Source organism: Syngnathus acus, chromosome 20, assembly GCF_901709675.1.
Source record: "Syngnathus acus chromosome 20, fSynAcu1.2, whole genome shotgun sequence".
In the NCBI taxonomy this organism is placed as follows: domain Eukaryota; kingdom Metazoa; phylum Chordata; class Actinopteri; order Syngnathiformes; family Syngnathidae; genus Syngnathus; species Syngnathus acus.
The window spans coordinates 4533485-4554166 of NC_051104.1; the positions used below are offsets into that span (position 1 = coordinate 4533485).

General features: G+C 43.2%; 2 protein-coding genes across 4 annotated transcripts; both read left to right on the forward strand.

Moving 5' to 3' along the window:
• Positions 1-770: 770 nt before the first annotated feature.
• waca (WW domain containing adaptor with coiled-coil a) lies at positions 771-6540 on the forward strand. Of its 3 annotated transcripts, none has more exons than XM_037279348.1 (13): positions 771-996; positions 1133-1163; positions 1767-1959; positions 2070-2161; positions 2585-2700; positions 2771-2880; positions 2975-3226; positions 3296-3418; positions 3540-3694; positions 3928-4052; positions 4671-4866; positions 4933-5060; positions 5143-6540. In XM_037279348.1, the coding sequence occupies exons 1-13, from the start codon at positions 956-958 to the stop codon at positions 5210-5212; spliced, it is 1632 nt and encodes a 543-aa protein (XP_037135243.1). In that variant the 5' UTR covers positions 771-955; the 3' UTR covers positions 5213-6540. The 3 variants fall into 3 exon arrangements, with proteins under 3 accessions (XP_037135243.1, XP_037135244.1, XP_037135245.1); XM_037279349.1 differs by having other exon boundaries at positions 3543-3694; XM_037279350.1 differs by having other exon boundaries at positions 3546-3694.
• Positions 6541-8232: 1692 nt separating this feature from the next.
• Positions 8233-11352, forward strand: bambia (BMP and activin membrane-bound inhibitor (Xenopus laevis) homolog a). The gene is made up of 3 exons (XM_037279357.1): positions 8233-8766; positions 9936-10214; positions 10329-11352. Exons 1-3 carry the CDS (start codon positions 8553-8555, stop codon positions 10745-10747), a joined length of 912 nt encoding a protein of 303 aa, XP_037135252.1. The 5' UTR covers positions 8233-8552; the 3' UTR covers positions 10748-11352.
• Positions 11353-20682: the final 9330 nt, after the last annotated feature.

Sequence of the window (20682 nt, forward strand, 5' to 3'; positions counted from 1 at the left end):
TACCAAATTGCAAATATGAAATATTTTATGATTTTGACAGAGGTTTCTCTCAAGAGTGCAAGTTGTGCAGCATTCAAGAGGGGATGCACACGCTTCCTGGTTGGGTTGCCAAGTTTGAACAGTGGCTCCCTCATTATGCTTAAACGCTACAGCGTTCAATATGCCTAATTTATGAAATATCCTCCAAACTATAAACACACTGTGTGCGACACTTTGAGCATTCAAAAATGCGCATTTTGAGTGTGCGATCATTTTTAATGAATTACCCTGGAGTTGCGTCAATTTGTATTATCTGGCAACCCGGCTAGCACCGCACTGCTACGTTTTATCGTGTGATCCGGAGAACCACAACTCGTGATGTGCATTCCAGTTCTTTTAGGTGAACTGAATCTTTCGAATCATTTCAGTCAAAAGATTCGTTCAACACCCCCCCCCCCCCACCCCACCCCCCACAACACACACACACACAGACACACAATGATACGGCTTTTTTTTTTTTTAACCATACACATCAAACAATACAACGGGAACGAACGGGAAATGCAATTCACGACTCGTTCGTGAACGGGAAGTGACGTCATTGTCTTCTTCGTTTTGTTTTACGGCGAGGTGGCACTAGCTTCAATGGGCATTACCGACACCTACTGGTTGAAGTCATATGAAGTGAAAAAAGAACGAATCACTGTAGGAAGTGATTCGTTCACTCTCGTTCACTGAAAAGAGTCGTTCTTTTGAACGAATTGTTCACTCACGAGCCAACACTAACCACAACTGCTGTGCGGAAAATGGACTGAGTGAAGGAGGGCGTTCTTTCCAACCACCGCTGCCTATAGCATCAAAATACCTACCAGGCTAGGCTGAAATTGACCATTTCGGCCCGCCGAAGTAGCGAGAAAAATACAGTGCCGTCATTAGTCTTTCACATCCCCACTCTAAACACACTAACACGGCATTGATGGTAATGTATGCGAGGAAACAACCGAGACTCGGCGATGGGTAAATATATTTTTGACATTTTCCAACGCTTGACAATCCGCCATTTTTTACTTAAACCAAAACAAGTGTCTGGAAAGTTACGCGTACATTTGGATTCATTCCTCAACGTTGACATGTCCTTTCCTTCTTATTGCAGGTGCGACCGAAGAGATTCTCAGCCCTATCAGGTACTTGGAAGCTAAGCGTAGCTTGCTAGCAGCTTAAAATGGAAACTCCGGTTCAGGCTTCTGGGGAGCTCAACAGGCCGCATTCGGTGCGGAAAAGTGAAAAGTATACGTTTGTTTGTAATTACGGCTGCAACATTACTCTGTGCAGACCACCGACAGATAACCATAGTTATTGCATTAATTGCAGCCTGTCGCTGAGTGGAAAAATTCAGGCGAGTTTTACAGCAGTTCAAGCTGTTAGCTTGTTAGCTTGCCTGCTAGCCTGTCTGTGTAAGGCCTGACCGCAATTATTAATCTAGCTGGCGATTTGTAACCTTTCAACATTCCAAACATGTATGGCTAAAGGTTAGCATGCTGGTGGTAATGTTAAAGGTATGCAATTCTGCAGTAATTTCAACTACGACCACACTCCATACGTCATATTACGTCGCAATCTCGAACTGTTATTTTCGTCCTCTCACGTTGTCACGAGTGATAATATTAGTAATTCAATCTACAATTATGAGATTTGTAGACTGATACACCTGATCATGAAGGTTTCTAGTTAATACTTGATTAGTCCCCCTGACAACGTGTGATGCATGTTAATTGTTTTTATTTCAGACTCTCAAATATTCATCCAAGAGCCATCCAGGAGGGGATCACAGACATGAAAAGATGCGAGACCACTCGGATGTCACCCCTCCCTGCAAAGTGCTTCGGAGGTCTGACAGCCCAGAAAACAAACACAGTGACAGCACAGGACACAGCAGAGCAAAGGCTGTCCACGCTCACAGGGCCAGGGATCGCGATGGAGGTGATAAAAGCCGTTTAAATTTGAACTGGACAACTACTTCCCTTGGAAGAGATTGTACAAGATATGCTCAATCATCAAATAAGTGAAACACAATTATTTATGTGTTGCAGGGACCAGTTCTTCGCCACATGAAAATTCTCATAACCACAGTAGCGTTCAAAGTTCCAACTCACATTCAAACCCTAGCAAAGCCTCAGACACAGTAAGTAGCCTCTGATAGATTTGATTAAGAGCAACTGCTTGGATGACGGCAACTCTCGTGTGTTTGTCTGTGTGCGTGCGTGTCATGTATCACTGCTGGCTTCACAAATTGAACGAGATGTGATCAAATGCATGTTATCTAAGTGGTCCTGGTTTGACTGTATTTTCTTTTATGGGCCTTTGGGGAGATTAAGATTGAAATTTAACTATATAAAGAAAGAACATTTAATGAAATTATAGTAATATAATGAAAAATGGTAGTGGTGCAAAGTCTTTCTGGTGGTAGTCTTTGTTTAACTCATTGGATGTGCCTTGACTTGAATTCAAAACCCAGCTTGGCGTTTATTTGAAAAGACATTGCAGCCTCTTGCATCAGATGTCTGTTGTCAGATAGAACCTGTTCCCGACATCTCTTTTTCCTCAGACCCACGAGCCAGGTGATGACTGGTCGGAACACATCAGCTCATCTGGGAAGAAATACTATTACAACTGCCGAACAGAGGTGTCCCAGTGGGAGAAACCCAAGGAATGGCTTGAGAGGTAGCCGATTCGCCAAAGCGTTGGAATGTGTCGACCTTTATTTATTTATGATTGTGAATATATTTGGCAGAGAGCAGCGTCAAAAAGAAACAACAAAACAGACGGCAGTTGTCAACAGTTTTCCCAAGGACAGGGACTACAGACTGCAGACATCGGTGCCCCCTGGTTTCTCAGCAGCAAGTAAGAACCGCCCGAGCGTGTCTGCTTGTCAAATGTTTTCATGGACGCGTCGTTCAGCAAAACAGTGACAACACCAACCTCGCTTTCGGTTCAGAGTCGGCGTCCACGACGAAACCCACGACGACACAGGCGACGCAGTCCTCGTCTTCCGGCTCAGGGAGCTCGAACCCCTCTTCAGGAACGCCGGGGACGTCGTCGTCCTCCACCGTCCCCGTGTCTCCGGTCCTGCAGTCCCCCGCGCCTCCGCTTCTCCAAGACCCCACCTTGTTACGCCAGCTTCTTCCTGCACTTCAGACTGCCCTGCAGCTCAATAATGCCAGCATGGACATGGCAAAAATAAACGAAGGTGCGTAAGCAGGCAATAGTATTTTTTTTTTTTGACGAGTGTACAAACGCTTGTTTTCCTTTTATTTAGTTCTGACAGCTGCCGTCACGCAAGCTTCGTTACAGTCAATGCTTCATAAGATCCTTACTGCTGGACCGTCACCTTTCAATATTACTACGATTCTCTCTCAAGCGGCTCAACTGTCCAGCCAAGGTAAGAGAAACCTGTGGGGAAGCGGTACACAAACGTTGATATTATTCAAAGGGCCAAAAAATGTGTGATACGGGGGGGGGTGGGGGAAGGCACTCCGCCTTCACGCTTCCTTTTTTGTCCTTAGCAGCTCAGCAGTCAAACCAGTCGCCGATGTCGCTAACGTCAGATGCGTCATCGCCCAGATCCTATGTTTCTCCTCGCATCAGCACGCCGCAAACCAACGCCGGCCCCCTCAAACCTCTCCTCGGCACACAGGCGGGCATCTCGCTGTCAAAGGTTGGCAAATAAGAGCCTACTGTTTGTGAGAATTCCCAACTTTGCGTCTTGTTGCTGCTCATCGAGTTACTTCTAAGCTTGTTTCATATGTCTGCTGTAAATGTTTGTAAACATCAATTGGGAAAGAAAAAATCATAAGCAAATAATTTGATAATAGTGTGACATCAGAATTGATCAATTAGACCAGTCCAGCTTCAAATCAGCATCCTGCACATTTGGTGATTGTTCTCTAGGTGAGCTCGCCAGCAGTCAAGCAGTCATCTCACCCGCAGCAGATAGGCCAGCAGCCGCTCCCCAGCGATAAACAGCACATTCATGATGCTAGCACAGCGTCACCACGCACCCTCCAGCGGCAAAGGTACGAGCACCTCGACGTCGACATAAGTGATGGCGTGCTGTTTTATTGCCCGTGATGCAGAGAGGCATGCATGTCAGAATTTTACAGCAGAAACAACATGCATGAGCATTCTGAAATTGTGAAGGAAAGAAAAGACTGGTTTTCACATTTGGGAGTTTTGTTGACACACAAGATGCGGGCTGGAGTCAGTCTCCAGGCAATGCGTGGTCTTTGTCGCCATCTGCTGGTCGTTAGTGGAAACGTGGTTGAGTCGTTCTGTATTTTAGTAGCACCGTTTGTGAACGTAAAGTTTTAATGTCATGTGAGTGCATTACGCCTCATTTGCAGTATTTGTGTAGCCTGTGTAGTAGTTATTTCATTAAAGTAAATGGAGCTGTGTCTGCAGCTTGAGTTGCAGAATGGTGCATAGTCATGTAACGCTTATTTTCTTGGGTTGACACTTAATTGTAGACACATTTACGATGAAGTATTTTGACATAATTGATACTCAATATCAAGAGGCTATAAAGGGAAATAGCTGAAAGTTAATGACAGTGTATGTTTCTTCTTCCCCCCACCAGTTCCGTATAATTGTGCACCTAATTTGAGGCTTTTCTGTGCTTCTGTTGTCGACCGCAGCAGTCAGAGGAGTCCCTCACCAAGTCCCAACCACGTCGCACCCGGCAGCGGCAGCAATGCCACCCCCACGTCTGCCTCCGCCACTTCCTCGACAACCCGGCCCTCCTGCTCCTTCACACCCACCCTCGCTGCTCACTTCAACGAGAATCTTATCAAGCATGTTCAAGGTTGGCCTGCTGAACACGCAGAGAAACAGGTTTGTAGCCGCCGCTGTGCAAATATGATTAATCGGATTCATGTATAATATCAAATTGTGGTGCAGGCATCAAGATTACGTGAAGAGGCTCACACCATGGGCAGCATTTGCATGTCCGAGAACTGCACAGAGCTCAAAAACCTGCGTTCCTTGGTCCGAGTCAGCGAGATTCAAGCCACGCTCCGCGAGCAAAGGTAAGTCGTGCACAAGCGAGCGAGTCCCATGCAGTGCAAATGCGTGCGTAACATTTCTCTTCTGAACTTCTTCCTCTCACAGGATACTGTTTCTAAGACAGCAAATCAAAGAACTTGAAAAATTGAAGAACCAGAATTCTTTCATGGTCTGAGAACTTCTCGTCTCAAATCGAAGTGGGCGTTTTGAGGATGGTTAAAGGAAGAAAAAAAGGGTACAGTAGGCGGGAGACCCATTGCACATAGCTGGAAGCCAGAGGCAGAGCGGCGGTTCGGTTTCTCTCGAGGCCCATCTTTACACGTGCACACAGGAGCCGTCGCCGGGTTAGGTTTGGACCGTTCGGGCCGTAACGAGCCAAGGAAGAAGGAAAGGATAAGCTGTTTGGAGAGGAGGGGTGATTCACAATTCAGCTTTGTTTAAAAAAAAAAAAAAAAAATGGAAAGAAAAAAAAGAAATGTAGATTTCTTGTAGATGTTATCTATGTTGTAAATATATTTTGTAGAATGAAGCCATGGAAAGCCGTGTCTATCAAAAGCTTTTGACATCTAATCAGCGCCGGGGCGGCGACGTCCTTTCCTTTGCGTGAACTCGTCCGCAGCTTCCTGTTGTCAGTTCGCCAATCCCAGAAGGATCTTAAGCCGATATCTCACTGATCGGCGAGTGTTTGCGCCAGACATTTGCAGACCGCTTTCAAGAAAGCACCTTTCCACAGAAGCCGAGCTTACACAGAATAACACTGGTATCGTTTTTCCTTTCCTCCTCAAACCTCAATGAACTCATAACCCCCCCCCCCCCCCCCCCCCCCCCCCCTCCCTAGCCCTTTTGGGGTGAAGTGCACTCAGGCATGGTGAAACATCCCCTTCTAGCTAAGTCCAACACAACGTCTCCGAATAGTCGGGTGGTGTGTTTGCAGCTTGTGGTGGCCCTGCATCTCCCAGTCTTGATGAAATAGTGCCTGGCGGTGTGTGGCTATGTGTGATTCCAAATCGATCAAATCAAAAATAATCAATGGGAAGTTGCTTACAATACATTCCCACACCCCTTGACTGGCTTCAGCCTGGTCCTGCCACATCCTCCAAGTTTATTTTTTATTTTTTAATATATATATTTTCCCTTTTGAGATGCAGGTTCATTCCATTGTACAGTCAAAGTGGACAACGTTCAAAGGGTTTATTTATAAAGATTTGTAGAGATCTACACTTTGATTTGCACTCTGTAGGAAGGGACAAGAAGCAAACAGGTAGGTTTGGGCAGAGGTGTGTGTGGTCGGTCACAAGGTTCAAATGTGAATTGTATGTATGTTAGTAAACATGTTAAGCTAAAGAGAGCCCCGCTTATTTTATTGGAGTGTTGGGTTTGCTTTGATATGATGCTAGTAGTGCCTTGTTGAAAGTCTCGTTCGCCTACACGTCCCTTTCCTGTTGGCTTTTTTTGACCTTCTGTTTGACTAAATATAACAAAAATAAAAGAAAAGATATTCAACAAGCATGGCCCATTTTTATTATTGTTTGCCCTCCACTGTTGGGTATCCAAGCTGCTATGTTTTGCTCCCATTTGCTGTCAAACGTCTTGCCTAAAACAACTTTACCACCACCATTGAGTAAAAGTGACCACATCATTGTTTTGTATATTGTTTCTTGAAGTATATGACATATGTAATAAAATATGTCTCTCCAGGCTTATGTAGTCTTGCCTTATTGATTAGGTTTATTTATGAATAAGCCAGTGAGGAACTTTGTAGAGTAAGACATTTTTTTTAATAAAAACAATTTTTTATAATAAGGCTTTATTTACTTTATTGTATAAACATTAATGTTTTGTGATTTAAGGTGGATAATATCAAGTTCAGTCGAATTGATGAATCAAATGAGTGAGCATACAGATGGTGCTATTACCAACTGTCACCGCTAGATGGTAGTAAAACGTCGCCTACTAAAATAGAACGCAACAACAGTACAGACGATGCTTGTATAAATTATCACCACTAGATGGTAGTAAAACTTTACTTAATAAAATGAAACGCAACCACAATGCTGCAGTTCACGTTGTTTAAATGATCTGATTCTAATACAAAGTTTATTTGATATTTATAAGAAGGAATAATACACGTGAAATTGTAATTTTAAGTCGGAAAGCAGTATTTTCTCGACTCCAGACATTTCTATCTGCAGCAGTCTGACACAAGGCGGACTGGCGCCTCTGGGAATTGTAGATAATTGCTGTAATTGTCATGTGTATTTTTTCACTACAGTTGTATCCTCATTTTCACTTGGCTGTAGGCTTCTTGCAGAACGCGTCATTTATTGCAGCCATATAATTTTTTTATCCATAGTGCGCGTAAATGACTTTTCAAGCATTTTATATGAACTTGCACAAACATAGAGGAGGAATTAGAATGTATTATTATTGCTACACCAGAGCCTTCGATTTTGCATTGCAGATTGTGACATGTCATACATAGTGTGGATGTGCGCACGCGCCTGCTTGTGTGCGCTGTCGTCTCAGCGGCGCCATGAGCCTTTTTGGATTGCTAATTTCTCTTAACGACTGTCCGCTCCTCCCTAAGTGGCAATAGCAGCCTAGTCGCCTGAAGGCTTGAAGGTTCAGGCCGGCGTCAACCTGGCTGGGATGACGCTGCAGGTACAAACACTGGCCACACTTTAGTGACAATAGCTCCGAGATGTAGTAAAATGACTCACCCTAGCAATGACCTAAACATACAGCCAAGACATATAACCAATTTAATTTAGAGTTAAATAAATAAAATAAATGCGACATTACTGTTTTTCCAGATATATGCATCATGAATAGACTCATAGTAGTAGTCGAAAGCCACAATTGGCTCGTAAACAATTGCAGATATTCTAAACAAACGTATAATTTTAATCTTTTCTTAAGTAATCATTTAGTGTCATGACATTTCTTGACTAACCCCAACCCTATCTTTACTTAAATTATCACTTAGTTACATGACATTTCTTGACTAACCCCTGCCTCAATTATTCCCATTATTATCCGGCACGGGGCGGTATTTGGCAAATGTAACCCTAACCCACCCACACTCATTAATAAAATGATTTTATTTTGAAAAGGGTAGACCGTCACAAACTTTCCTGACAAACTGACCAATCATCTTGAAGGGGCGGAGTTAGAGCAGACCACAGCTATTTCTTCTGCTATATTTTGACTACTTGGAGTTCGCTCGTAGTGTCTGACAAAACGGGATTGTCCTTCGTTTTCATCAAATTCTCCTTGCAGGAATACTTCCATGTTGCTTCAGCATCTTCAGTAACATGAAAAGATAACGCAGCAGTTTCATTTTGACAGGCTTCAAAACAGGAGTATATCCTCTTTTTTTTCTTTTTCTCTTTGGACTTGAAGTAGACGCAGTGCTTTTTGCGTCTTTTGCAATGTGGACCGGTTTTTAAAAGCAACTTTTGAATGCTTAGAGGAAGCTTTTTCTACTTCTGGCGGAACTGTTTGTTGACTTTTTAATGAGAAGGAATGGCCAGCTTTTCGCTGTAGCTCCATGTAAAGCGTTTTTTTCCCCACGTCCAGCTCTTGGCTTTGGGGACGATCGTGCTGCAAGTTGCGGACACACAAGCGCGTGTTGCGCGTCAACTTTGGCGTCAATGGATCGTCACTTCAGTCTTATTTCAATTTGGCTGCAACTGGAACTTTGCGCCATGGCTATTCTTCTGACAAAAGGTAATATAAGTATTTTTACGCTGCTTGTGCCACGTTTCTTCTTTGCCGCTTCCGACTAAAACCATGTCTGGAATGAAACTCACCATAAAATGCTTACAATAATCACCAATATATCCTCGTACAAACACGAGTAAAACATATAACCTTAAAAATATGTGAAGTCATAATCGTGTTCTTTTTTTTTTTGTCACGCGCAACTTTTCGCGTTGGACGACAAAAATAGTTGGAATGAACGCATCTCCTATTAATTTAGGAATTAAGTCCAGTCTAGCAAACGAATCTTCGTTTCATGCACTTTTAAACAGTTTATCAAAATATTTAGTTGCGTTGTCTCCCAAAGGATACCTTCAGCGGTTTTAAAGCTGCCATTCATATAAAAAGTGAGCTGGGCCAAAAAGCTTCCGTGCTCAGGTCGACCCTCCCTCATCCACCCCCCTCCAGCCCACAAAGGGGCCTCTCCTCACTAATGAAATATTCTCCAAATGACCTGGCGGGCCCTATTGCTCCAATCATTCCCAGGCAAAACACTGATCTAATGAATGCGCCTCAGCACCGAAACATTCAAAAAGGAGGGAACTGGCACTCAAAGATTTTTTTTTCTCACCCTTGTTAACAGTAGATTATAACCTGCAACAATCTAATGAGGTTAAATACAAGAAGTATGTATTATTAAATTATGAATCCACGTCTTGCGATAAAATATGCCTTGGCTTAATAAAGTTTGGGAAACACTGATGTAGCGAAGAAGGAAGGAAGAGGTCCTGGATGAACTAATGACTGGGTCTGGTTAAGAAGCAGCAGGCAGTCATAATGATAAGGTAGTTGTCTCGGGACATCAGTAGTGTGTCAGCCCCCCACTCCTCACTTGCAAATGGAAAGAGGAGCCCCTCCCCAACTTCTTTATGAGTTTTCATTTGAGTTGAAAGAAATTGACTTCATACTAGTTCCTGTCTAGTTCAAATTGATGCCTTAGGAGTGATGTCAATATAATTGTTTCCCTCAACCTTTCTTGCGCCAAGGCACATATTTTACATTTGAGAAAATCTCACATCATACAATCAGACGAAAATCTCGAAAAAATTCCTAATTGATGCAACTTGAATTTAAACAACTCTAGGGGTTTCAGAACCTGAGGACTAACCATCATCTCTGATTTCTGTCACCTCCAGGAGAAATAAGGTGTTACTGTGACGCGCCGCACTGTGTGGCAACGGGCTACATGTGCAAGTCTGAGCTGAACGCCTGCTTCACCAAGGTGTTGGACCCACTCAGCTCAAATTCTCCCCTCACACACGGGTGTTTAGAGCCCATCGCCAACGCCGGCGACATCTGTAGCAACCAGAGGGGCGCAGACGGCCTCGCTGGTGCCGCCACCCTGGACTGTTGCCATGACGACATGTGTAACTACAGAGGCCTGCATGACCTGGCGCACACAAGGGACTCCACAGGTAAGAAATATATCAAGCCAAATCAATTTATTAATTATGTAATAAGACTGATTTTAAAAAAAAAAACCATAATCATAAATGGTGCTTTATTGTTCTGATTTTCAATCTCTTCAGATCATAACCGGTACCAGCCGGAGAGCAACAACAGGAACCTGGTGACGCGGGTCCAGGAGCTAGCCTCGGCTAAGGAGGTGTGGTTCCGAGCGGCGGTCATCGCAGTGCCCATCGCGGGCGGCCTCATCCTGGTGCTGCTCATCATGTTGGCGTTGCGTATGCTGCGCAGCGAGAACAAACGGCTGCAGGACCAGCGGCAGCAGATGCTCTCGCGGCTTCACTACAGCTTCCACGGCCACCACGCCAAGAAGGGACACGTGGCCAAGCTGGACTTGGAGTGCATGGTGCCAGTCACTGGTCATGAAAATTGCTGTCTGACTTGTGATAAGATGAGACAGGCGGATCTCAGCAATGATAAGATATTGTCCCTTGTCCACTGGGGGATGTATAGCGGTCACGGCAAACTGGAGTTTGTATGACTTCCTGTTCAGGAGCGACCCTCAAGTGTTGCAGACTTTTTTTTTTTTTTCTAACTCTGGAAAAAAAAAACATTCCCATATTTTTCTCCCGTTGGGTCTGTGTTTTCATTTATTTTTACCAGTGGCAAAAAAATACGAGACTGATCTCATGCCGTGTGGTTTTTGCGAGAGGAGCACTTTACTTGAAAAATGAAAAGGCAAAGCAGCGAGGAGCCGTGTTTAAACCCGAGAGGGCGGGACTGCGAGGGTGCAGCGAGAGCACCCGAGGATCCTGGACTTGTACACTGAGCGCTGAAGGATTCCACATCAATCCGAATTTTGCACATTTGTATAAAGAAAAATGTTGTTGCTGAAAAAAAAAAAAACTTTTACACTGACACCAGGGTACAAGAATTTGAGGAGTTAAAAATTGACTGACACACTCCTCTGTGTACATTCAAGTTTATTGTAAATTTTCAAAAATATATATATATATATTTTGTCTGATTCAAAACCGACCAGTGTGTCTTGTTTTAGGTGAATGTTCTACATCGTTCCGTGTGATCGGATTTTGCTTGATTGTGAGTGTGAAAGACTTCATTAAAAGTGACTTTTTATTTATTTGACTTAATGGATTTTTTTATGTAAATTCTAATATTGGAAGGGGGGAGTTAAACATGCAGTTGTGGTCATATTTTGGCAGGTCATGTGTGTGTAAAGCAGGATGCAAAGGTGTGCCTAGCAGGATGATGTGGAGGTGGGTGGGGGGGGTGGAACAGTAGGGCCTTGTTCTGTGGTTGAGCTGCTCCCACTCTTTGCTTCTCCTCAGAGGTCAAGGGATTTTCCTTCTACACTGCCTGTAGGTATCCTGATATAGAAAACTCTGTCTCTAAAAAACAAAAAATGCATGATTAAAAAAGAAATTCACATTATTCTGTCAATATACTAGTGATGTGCATTCCAGTTCTTTTAAATGAACTGAATCTTTAGAATCTGTTCACTCAAAAGATTCGTTCAAACTAATCGTTCAACGAATCACACACACACACACACTGATCCTTTTTATTTTATTGTTTTATAAATCAAATAATCAAAAATCAAGGTCAAAGCTTAACGAAAAGTGAAAAGTGCCACACCCGCCCTCACCCCCACTTTCTGATTGGCTGGTTGATCTGTGACATCACTCGGACACTCCATTAGGTACACCGCCATTCTCAAGTGTACCTAATAACAGGTCAACATATTGGAACGTGGCCCCGAGGACTAGAGCTTGACACCTGTGACCTTTGACCATGATATTTCCCTAATAAAGTGGCCTGTTATTAGGTACACTTGAAAATGGCGGTGTACCTAATGGAGTGTCCGTGTGATTCCCTCGTTAAGTGCACCTGCGTGAAAAGTTTTAGCTCCTGCAGAACGTGAAAGTGGCTAAAACTTTTCACGCAGGTGTGTTTAACGAGGGTCACTTGGAAAACATATTGGAACGCGGCCCCGAGGACTAGAGCTTGACACCTGTGACCTTTGACCATGATATTTCCCTAATAAAGTGGCCTGTTATGAGGTACACTTGAAAATGGCGGTGTACCTAATGGAGTGTCTGTGTGATTCCCTCGTTAAGTGCACCTGCGTGAAAAGTTTTAGCTCCTGCAGAACGTGAAAGTGGCTAAAACTTTTCACGCAGGTGTGTTTAACGAGGGTAACTTGGAAAGCATATTGGAACGCGGCCCTGAGGACTAGAGCTTGACACCTGTGACCTTTGACCATGATATTTCCCTAATAAAGTGGCCTGTTGTGAGGTACACTTGAAAATGGCGGTGTACCTAATGGAGTGTCCGTGTGATTCCCTCGTTAAGTGCACCTGCGTGAAAAGTTTTAGCTCTTGCAGAACGTGAAAGTGGCTAAAACTTTTCACGCAGGTGCGCTTAACGAGGGTCACTTGGAAAATATATTGGAACGCGGCCCCGAGGACTAGAGCTTGACACCTGTGACCTTTGGCCATGATATTTCCCTAATAAAATGGCCTGTTATGAGGTACACTTGAAAATGGCGGTGTACCTAATGGAGTGTCCGTGAGATTCCCTCGTTAAGTGCACCTGCGTGAAAAGTTTTAGCTCCTGCAGAACGTGAAAGTGGCTAAAACTTTTCACGCAGGTGCGCTTAACGAGGGTCACTTGGAAAACATATTGGAACGCGGCCCCGAGGACTAGAGCTTGACACCTGTGACCTTTGACCATGATATTTCCCTAATAAAGTGGCCTGTTATGAGGTACACTTGAAAATGGCGGTGTACCTAATGGAGTGTCCGTGAGATTCCCTCGTTAAGTGCACCTGCGTGAAAAGTTTTAGCTCCTGCAGAACGTGAAAGTGGCTAAAACTTTTCACGCAGGTGCGCTTAACGAGGGTCACTTGGAAAACATATTGGAACGCGGCCCCGAGGACTAGAGCTTGACACCTGTGACCTTTGACCATGATATTTCCCTAATAAAGTGGCCTGTTATGAGGTACACTTGAAAATGGCGGTGTACCTAATGGAGTGTCCGTGAGATTCCCTCGTTAAGTGCACCTGCGTGAAAAGTTTTAGCTCCTGCAGAACGTGAAAGTGGCTAAAACTTTTCACGCAGGTGCGCTTAACGAGGGTCACTCGGAAAACATATTGGAACGCGGCCCCGAGGACTAGAGCTTGACACCTGTGACCTTTGACCATGATATTTCCCTAATAAAGTGGCCTGTTATGAGGTACACTTGAAAATGGCGGTGTACCTAATGGAGTGTCTGTGTGATTCCCTCGTTAAGTGCACCTGCGTGAAAAGTTTTAGCTCCTGCAGAACGTGAAAGTGGCTAAAACTTTTCACGCAGGTGTGTTTAACGAGGGTAACTTGGAAAACATATTGGAACGCGGCCCCTCAAGGACTGGAGTTCGACACCCCTGGTTTAAGTGAAAAGTGCCACACCCGCCCTCACCCCCACTTTCTGATTGGCTGGTTGATCTGTGACATCACTCAGACACTCCATTAGGTACACCGCCATTTTCAAGTGTACCTAATAACAGGCCACTTTATTAGGGAAAAATCATGGCCGAAGCTTAACTGAAAGTGAAAAGTGCCACACCCGCCCTCACCCCCACTTTCTGATTGGCTGGTTGATCTGTGACATCACTCAGACACTCCATTAGGTACACCGCCATTTTCAAGTGTACCTAATAACAGGCCACTTTATTAGGGAAAAATCATGGCCGAAGTTTAACTGAAAGTGAAAAGTGCCACACCCGCCCTCACCCCCACCTCCTGATTGGCTGGTTGATTTGTGACGTCACACAGACACTCCATTAGGTACACCGCCATTTTCAAGTGTACCTAATAACAGGCCACTTTATTAGGGAAAAATCATGGCCGACGCTTAACTGAAAGTGAAAAGTGCCACACCCGCCCTCACCCCCACCTCCAGATTGGCTGGTTGATTTGTGACGTCACACAGACACTCCATTAGGTACACCGCCAGCTTCAGGATCGTTGCTGCTATGCCAGCCGACACGTTATGCCGACATTGTTTTAGTTTTTGTATTTGTTGGATTGTAGTTATTATACCAAATGTGTTTGTGTTTGAATAAAAGGTTGAAAAAAAATCTGTTATACTGACATTTATTATTTAGGGGGACACAACGTAAAACACATTCATATTGTCATATAAAGCAGTTAACCAAATGTCTGATCAGACATTGTTTTAATTGGTGAATATAAAAACAAGGAATAAAACACCAGACAAGTTTTAACATAAATGTTTATTAAAATAATAAAAGTACATTTCAAACCAGCAATCTAATGTGAAATTGCAGTAAATATATTGGATAACAATATTTAGGCATACACTTTTTTTCACTACTATAAGTGTTATAAAATAAGATTACCCAAAGAGAAGCATAATCTCCCCATTTTTGCATAACGGCGCATCCCTTCATGCAATAAATTTAGCCGTTAGCTTCGAGAAAACGTGCATAAAAGTGGTCCACCCACTGACTCGTTCGCGAATAGGAAAGTCAGGATTCGTTCCCTCACTGATCCGTTCTCGTGATGAACATGAAGTTACGTCATTTTCTTCTTCGTTTTGTTTTACGGCGAGGTGGCACCAGCTTCAATGCGCATTACCGACACCTACTGGTTGAAGTCATATGAACTGAAAAAAGAACACATCACTTTAGGAAGTTATTCGTTCACTCTTGTTCACTGAAAAGATTCATTCTTTTGAACGAATCGTTCACTCACGAGCCAACACTACAATATACAAAATAGTTTATTAATTGAAAAGTCACAATAGTAAGTTAAAGTCAGTCATTTAGTGTAGCTTCTCAGTGAAGAGTTTTTCTATGCGCTGAGAACTGACCCTTGATTCTTTCCATTAGGACAGGAAAACTCTATTAGCAGCTAACCACTTAGCGGCAGCTTGCATTAGCGGGGGCTCAGCCTGTAGTCGGGGCCTCCCGCAGGACTATTACACGTGTAATCATAACAATGTCCTCTGCTTGGCCTGCCTAATGTGACTGCTGTTTGCTTTAGCCTCAGTCCACTTTGGCTTGGTCTTAGGTGTTATGAGGTGGCACTGAGACAAGACAAAGGATTTCAAACTAGGGTTTTAAACGATACGTGGGGTCCAAAGATATCGTAAGGGTTCCACAAAATGGGGTGAAATGTGAAAAAAAAAGTCATCTGGCCTGGTACCTGGGGTGTCCAAGCATATTTCAATGGGCGCCAGTGCCCCTGCATCCTTTAGCTCCGCCAATGCAGGAGGGCCCACGTCCATGTTGGAAGAGTGTACGAGGTGTAAACACACATGGAACCTGTTAACACTTACATACGAGAGCACACCTTCCTCCCACCCAGTGTAGGCGCAGACATTTTTCTGTTGACCTGACCTGAATGTAACCGTTTGAACGTTACCAACAGCTACCTTTGACTTTTGTCACACATCTTCGCACCTCCTCATGGATTAGTTTGCTAAACTTGTTTTTAACCCAAACCTCCACATTATTTGGTACCACTTGTATCTGTGGCATAAATAATATCTTGGATACTCTCGGGCTGTTTAGCCATTCCCAGTACAAACAAACAAAGAATTCATGGAAATAAACTGAGTTTGTAATTCCAGTGGAACTTAAAGTGCTATTTCTTTTACGTAAAACTTGTATGCCTGCAGAAATAAATCTTCTTTGTCCACCGAAAGAGGATACGCTGTAAATATTTAGCAAATTCACTTCCTCCCATTGGATAAAAGTGCCTCTTTAGTGCAGATCTTCATTTACTTCATCTCGTCCATCTAAACATTTATCTTTTACTTTGCAAGAAAAAGTTTCAGTATAATTGTGTCCAATAGAAGCTGTAGCAAAAACTTTAGGCTTATTCTTGAAAGGTTATGAGGAGAGAAATAAAGTTTTTAGAAAAAGATATTAAAAGTCAAGACAATGTACAATTCTTGTAATGACACACGAATTTGATACACAATTAGTCTTCACGGACCACAAAAAATGACCAGTGCTTTAAACCCACGTTTGAAACCCTAGCCCTAGCTTTAAACCCTACTTTGAAACCCTAACTCTAGTATGAAAGCCTTCTTTGAAACCCTAACCCTAGCTTTCAACCCTACTTTGAAACCCTAACCAGTGCTTTAAACCCATGTTTGAAACCCTAACTCTAGTATGAAACCCTACTTTGAAACCCCAACTCTAGTTTGAAAGCCTAGTTAGAAACCCTAATCTTAGAAACCCTAAAAGTAGTTTGAAACCGTCGTTGGAAACCCTAACCCTAGTTTTAAAATCTAGTTTGAAACCCTAACCTTCGTTTAAAACCCTAGTCGAAAACCCTAACCCTATTTTGAAACCCTAATTAGCGATCGTAAAACTCCTTGGAAACCCTAGTCGGAAACCCTAACCCTAGTTTTGAAAGCCTAGTTAGAAACCCTAATCTTAGAAACCCTAAAAGTAGTTTGAAAGCCTCGTTGGAAACCCTAACCCTAGCTTTAAAACCTAGTTTGAAACACTAACCTTGGTTTAAAACCCTAGTCGGAAACCTTGAGCCTAGTTTGAAACCCTAATTAGCGATGGCAAAACTCCTTGGAAACCCTAGTCGGAAACCCTAACCCTAGTTTTGAAAGCCGATTTAGAAACCCTAACCCTAACCCTAACCCTAACCCTAACCCTAACCCTAACTCTAACTCTAACTCTAACCCTAACCCTAGTTTTGAAAGCCTAGTTAGAAACCCTAACCCTAACTTTGGAAACCCTAGTCGAAAACCCTAACTCTAGTTTTGAAAGCCGAGTTAGAAACCCTAATCTTAGAAACCCTAAAAATAGTTTGAAACCCTCGCTGGAAACCCTAGCCCTAGTTTTAAAATCTAGTTTGAAACCCTAACCTTGGTTTAAAACCCTATTCGGAAACCCTAACCCTAGTTTGAAACCCTAATTAGCGATCGTAAAATTCCTTGGAAACCCCTAACCTTAGTTTTAAAACCTAGTTTGATACCCTAGCCTTGGTTTAAAACCCTAATGGTTTCAAACATGGGTTCAAAGCACTGCTTAGGGTTTCAAAGTAGGGTTTAAAGCTCAGGTTAGGGTTTCAAAGTAGTGTTTCATACTAGAGTTAGGGTTTCAAACATGGGTTTAAAGCGTTGGTCAGGGTTTCAAACATGGGTTTTAAGCTAGGGTTAGGGTTTCAAAGCAGGGAGAACACTGTGGGAGAATGATTTAGTAAGAATACAAAACTTCAGATTTTGAGCACATTTTCAGCTTGATACTTGGCAACAACGCCTCCAAACTGAAAGCTACCATGGCAACTTGAACACTGTAAACCTGACAAACGTACATGACCAGCAGTATGAAGGGCACCAAGAGGTGCAGTGACCTCCCAAAACTTGTGTGCGTGCCGAAGGCCGATGATAATAGCCTCCACAAAGCCATTTGGCTTGGCAGAAGGCAAGCGTGCCTTTCTATGGAATGGAGATGTGCACCTTGGGCTGACAGCCTAGCCTTGGGACTGAATACTTGCCTGTTTACTCTGATGTGTGCTCATTGTGGCTGGAGATCCCAGGGATTACTGAGCCTGGAGCAAAAAAGATCTACTCCCAACATACACAAGCCTCAAGCGACATTTTCATGCCTGTGGTATTATATGGTTTACGGGGATTAAAAAATGTGTGGTCCATTTCAATTTAATGTTACTTGTGTGTGTATATATATATATATAATAAATTATTTACACACATATGTACACACACAAACAGCGAAAAAGATGGTGTAATTCATTGCCGTGTGTATTTTTATGCCATGTTTGGCCTTACAAATATTTCATCTGCAGAGGTCAGAGGGTCGTCGCAGATCTTATTTCCAAGAGCAGGGATGACGACAGCCAAGTATTTACGAAACCCGCTTATCTCCTGCAGAGTAACTTTGGTCATTTGGACTACAAGAACCCCATAGACTAAATAATAAAGCCCGACTACATATTTTATAGCCCCTCTTCATCCGGTGTTTATTCTGGCTTTGTCGAGTCAAGCCGTACAACATGTTGATGTATTTTACCAGACCGATTACTTCATGCTGCCAAAGTTTGTGTGATAAAAGCTAGTGGAGCACTATTCCCTCCTCCTGACAAAATTAATGGATCTATTTGTTTATGATCAAGCTAACACAGCAACCACGTGTTCAGCGTAGTGCCCAGGGGCATGTAAAATCACATGTAAGGAGCTGCTGTATGTTAGGGAACGTTGCGTAATTACTCCTTTGCTGGAACACTTTATGACATTTCCTTGGGAATGTTTGGAGGAAAATGTCTCAACGGCCATGAGAAATCGGGAAGGATATTTTAGTGTTTAATGATAGATAACTAAAAATAAACAGAGACATTAAACAGACATGTTTTATTAGGTGAAGCGGATTTTTGTATGTTAGCTAACTGGCCCAAACATTTCTGGCTCAGGTGTCGGGCATTCCTGGTCAACTCTTGAATAAAATCCCCAGAGAGCTTCTTCTCATCTCCTATGAGGATAGGAAGTTGACTTCCAGATGTAAATAGTATTCTAAAGCAAAAACTTTCATCTGAGCAGGTCAAGCAAAAAGCAAAAAGTGCTTCCTCTGCCAGCAAGGACTGTGGTCAAAACAAATTTCTTTACAAATGGGACATGGTATTAATTACCGTATTTTCCAGACTACAAGGCGCACCTAAAAACCTAAAATGTTCTCAAAAGCCAAAAGTGGCCCGCTGAAGACTATGAATCATGAATTAAACAGACTATGGATCATTATTTTGTGATTTTAAAGTAATTTGTTGCGTCTGAAGTTGAAATAAAAAAGATAGAATGGAGAATGATTTGATTTGGATTAAACATCTGACATGATGCATTAATGGTGCGCCTTATAGTCCGGTGTACCTTTTATAAGGACAAAGTTTTAAAATGGGCCATTCATTGAAGGTGCGCCTTATAGTCCGGTGCGCCTTATAGTCCGGAAAATACGGTAATACAGATATATAGCCAAGCCGAGCCCCGCTCTACTATTCATCATCAGGTGGAAACATTGTTTACCGTTGGGGTCAAGGTCCCAGGCACATGGTTAGGGGCTCTCTGAGAAGAGCCATTGTTGTTCCAACACACGGCCACAGTGAAGATCATCTTTAACAGAGGCCCTCTGCCCTCAGGGCTAAAAAAGCCCGACTTTATCAGATTCTGAAGTTCAAACCACAAAAGGACATTTAAAGCCCTTTTGAGTTTTCAGATAAGCTGTCTGCCCTGTAGCTATTTGAGCTGTTAGGGCGTGTTTATTCTGAATGTCACTTTGTTTGCCTTCTAGATATGATTGAGTGAACATCACGTCATACTTCTGTGGCTATTTTGTACCATTCTTCAACATGAGCCGGGTAAGACAATTTGGGGTTTGATTTTTTCCCCCCCCCCCCACTGTGGGGGTTTGTGGCTGCTTTTTTTCTCGATTCTCCCCGGTCCCCCATTAAAGAGATGGTTGTGATAATCCCCCTCACCCCCAACTTTGACTCCCCCGTGTACAGGAAAATGCTTTTACCACGACGGCCCCTACTTAGTTTCTCAACCCGTCACTTTTCTACACTCAGCACTGAAACTTTGTGTAGCGCAGACCTGCTCATTTCAGGAGCCAGGAACGTCCCGTGTGGTTAAGGCGACTGTGGCGTCCTTCATCTGTGGAGCATTAGAAGGAGAAGCAAATTAAGGCTGTCTCCTCAACACTGGGCAGACCTTTGCTGTCTGCAGTCAGGACCAAGGGGGGTTGGGGGTGAAGCCACGGTAGAAGAAACTACATTTACATTCCTCCCTTGACCGAGGATATTTTTTTAGCAGTTGGCATAAATACTCGGTTGAACATTTTTCTCGCTCCACCTATGTGGCTGGAGTCGAAACAATGAATCCAATTGAACGTATAGTTTTCATACATTTTTATCCAGAAAAAAAAAATTGTGCTACTGTGGGGAAATAATCCCAAGTATTTGAGTTGGGTCTCTGGTACTCTTTGTGACGAAGGCAATGTTGGGGCTGAGTGAGAGGGTGAGGGTTGCTGTGGCAGCCTGGGCTGGGACAGACAGACATAATTTGGACCAGAGGTGGAACCTGAGAGCCCTGCAGTCTGACAGGAAGCCCTGGCTTACCTCCCGTTCCATTTAGATGTCAGGAGGCCCAAGCTTGGAATGGTATGGCTTGTAGCTCAGACCTAATGGGACTTAACTCCTCTCTAATATTTCCCCCCCCCCCCCATATATTTTTTCTACATGTGCAATGTTTTCTTTGATTTAATGTTGTGACATTATCAGTAAAGTTCTTGTTCAGACTTTAGGGCCATGTGATCTGAATGTCTTTTGTCTGATTTCGTAACCCCAAAAAAGTAAAGCCTATTAAATGTAGGGGAGAATACAGTCGCACTAAAATAAATTCTGCTATTACAACCGGAC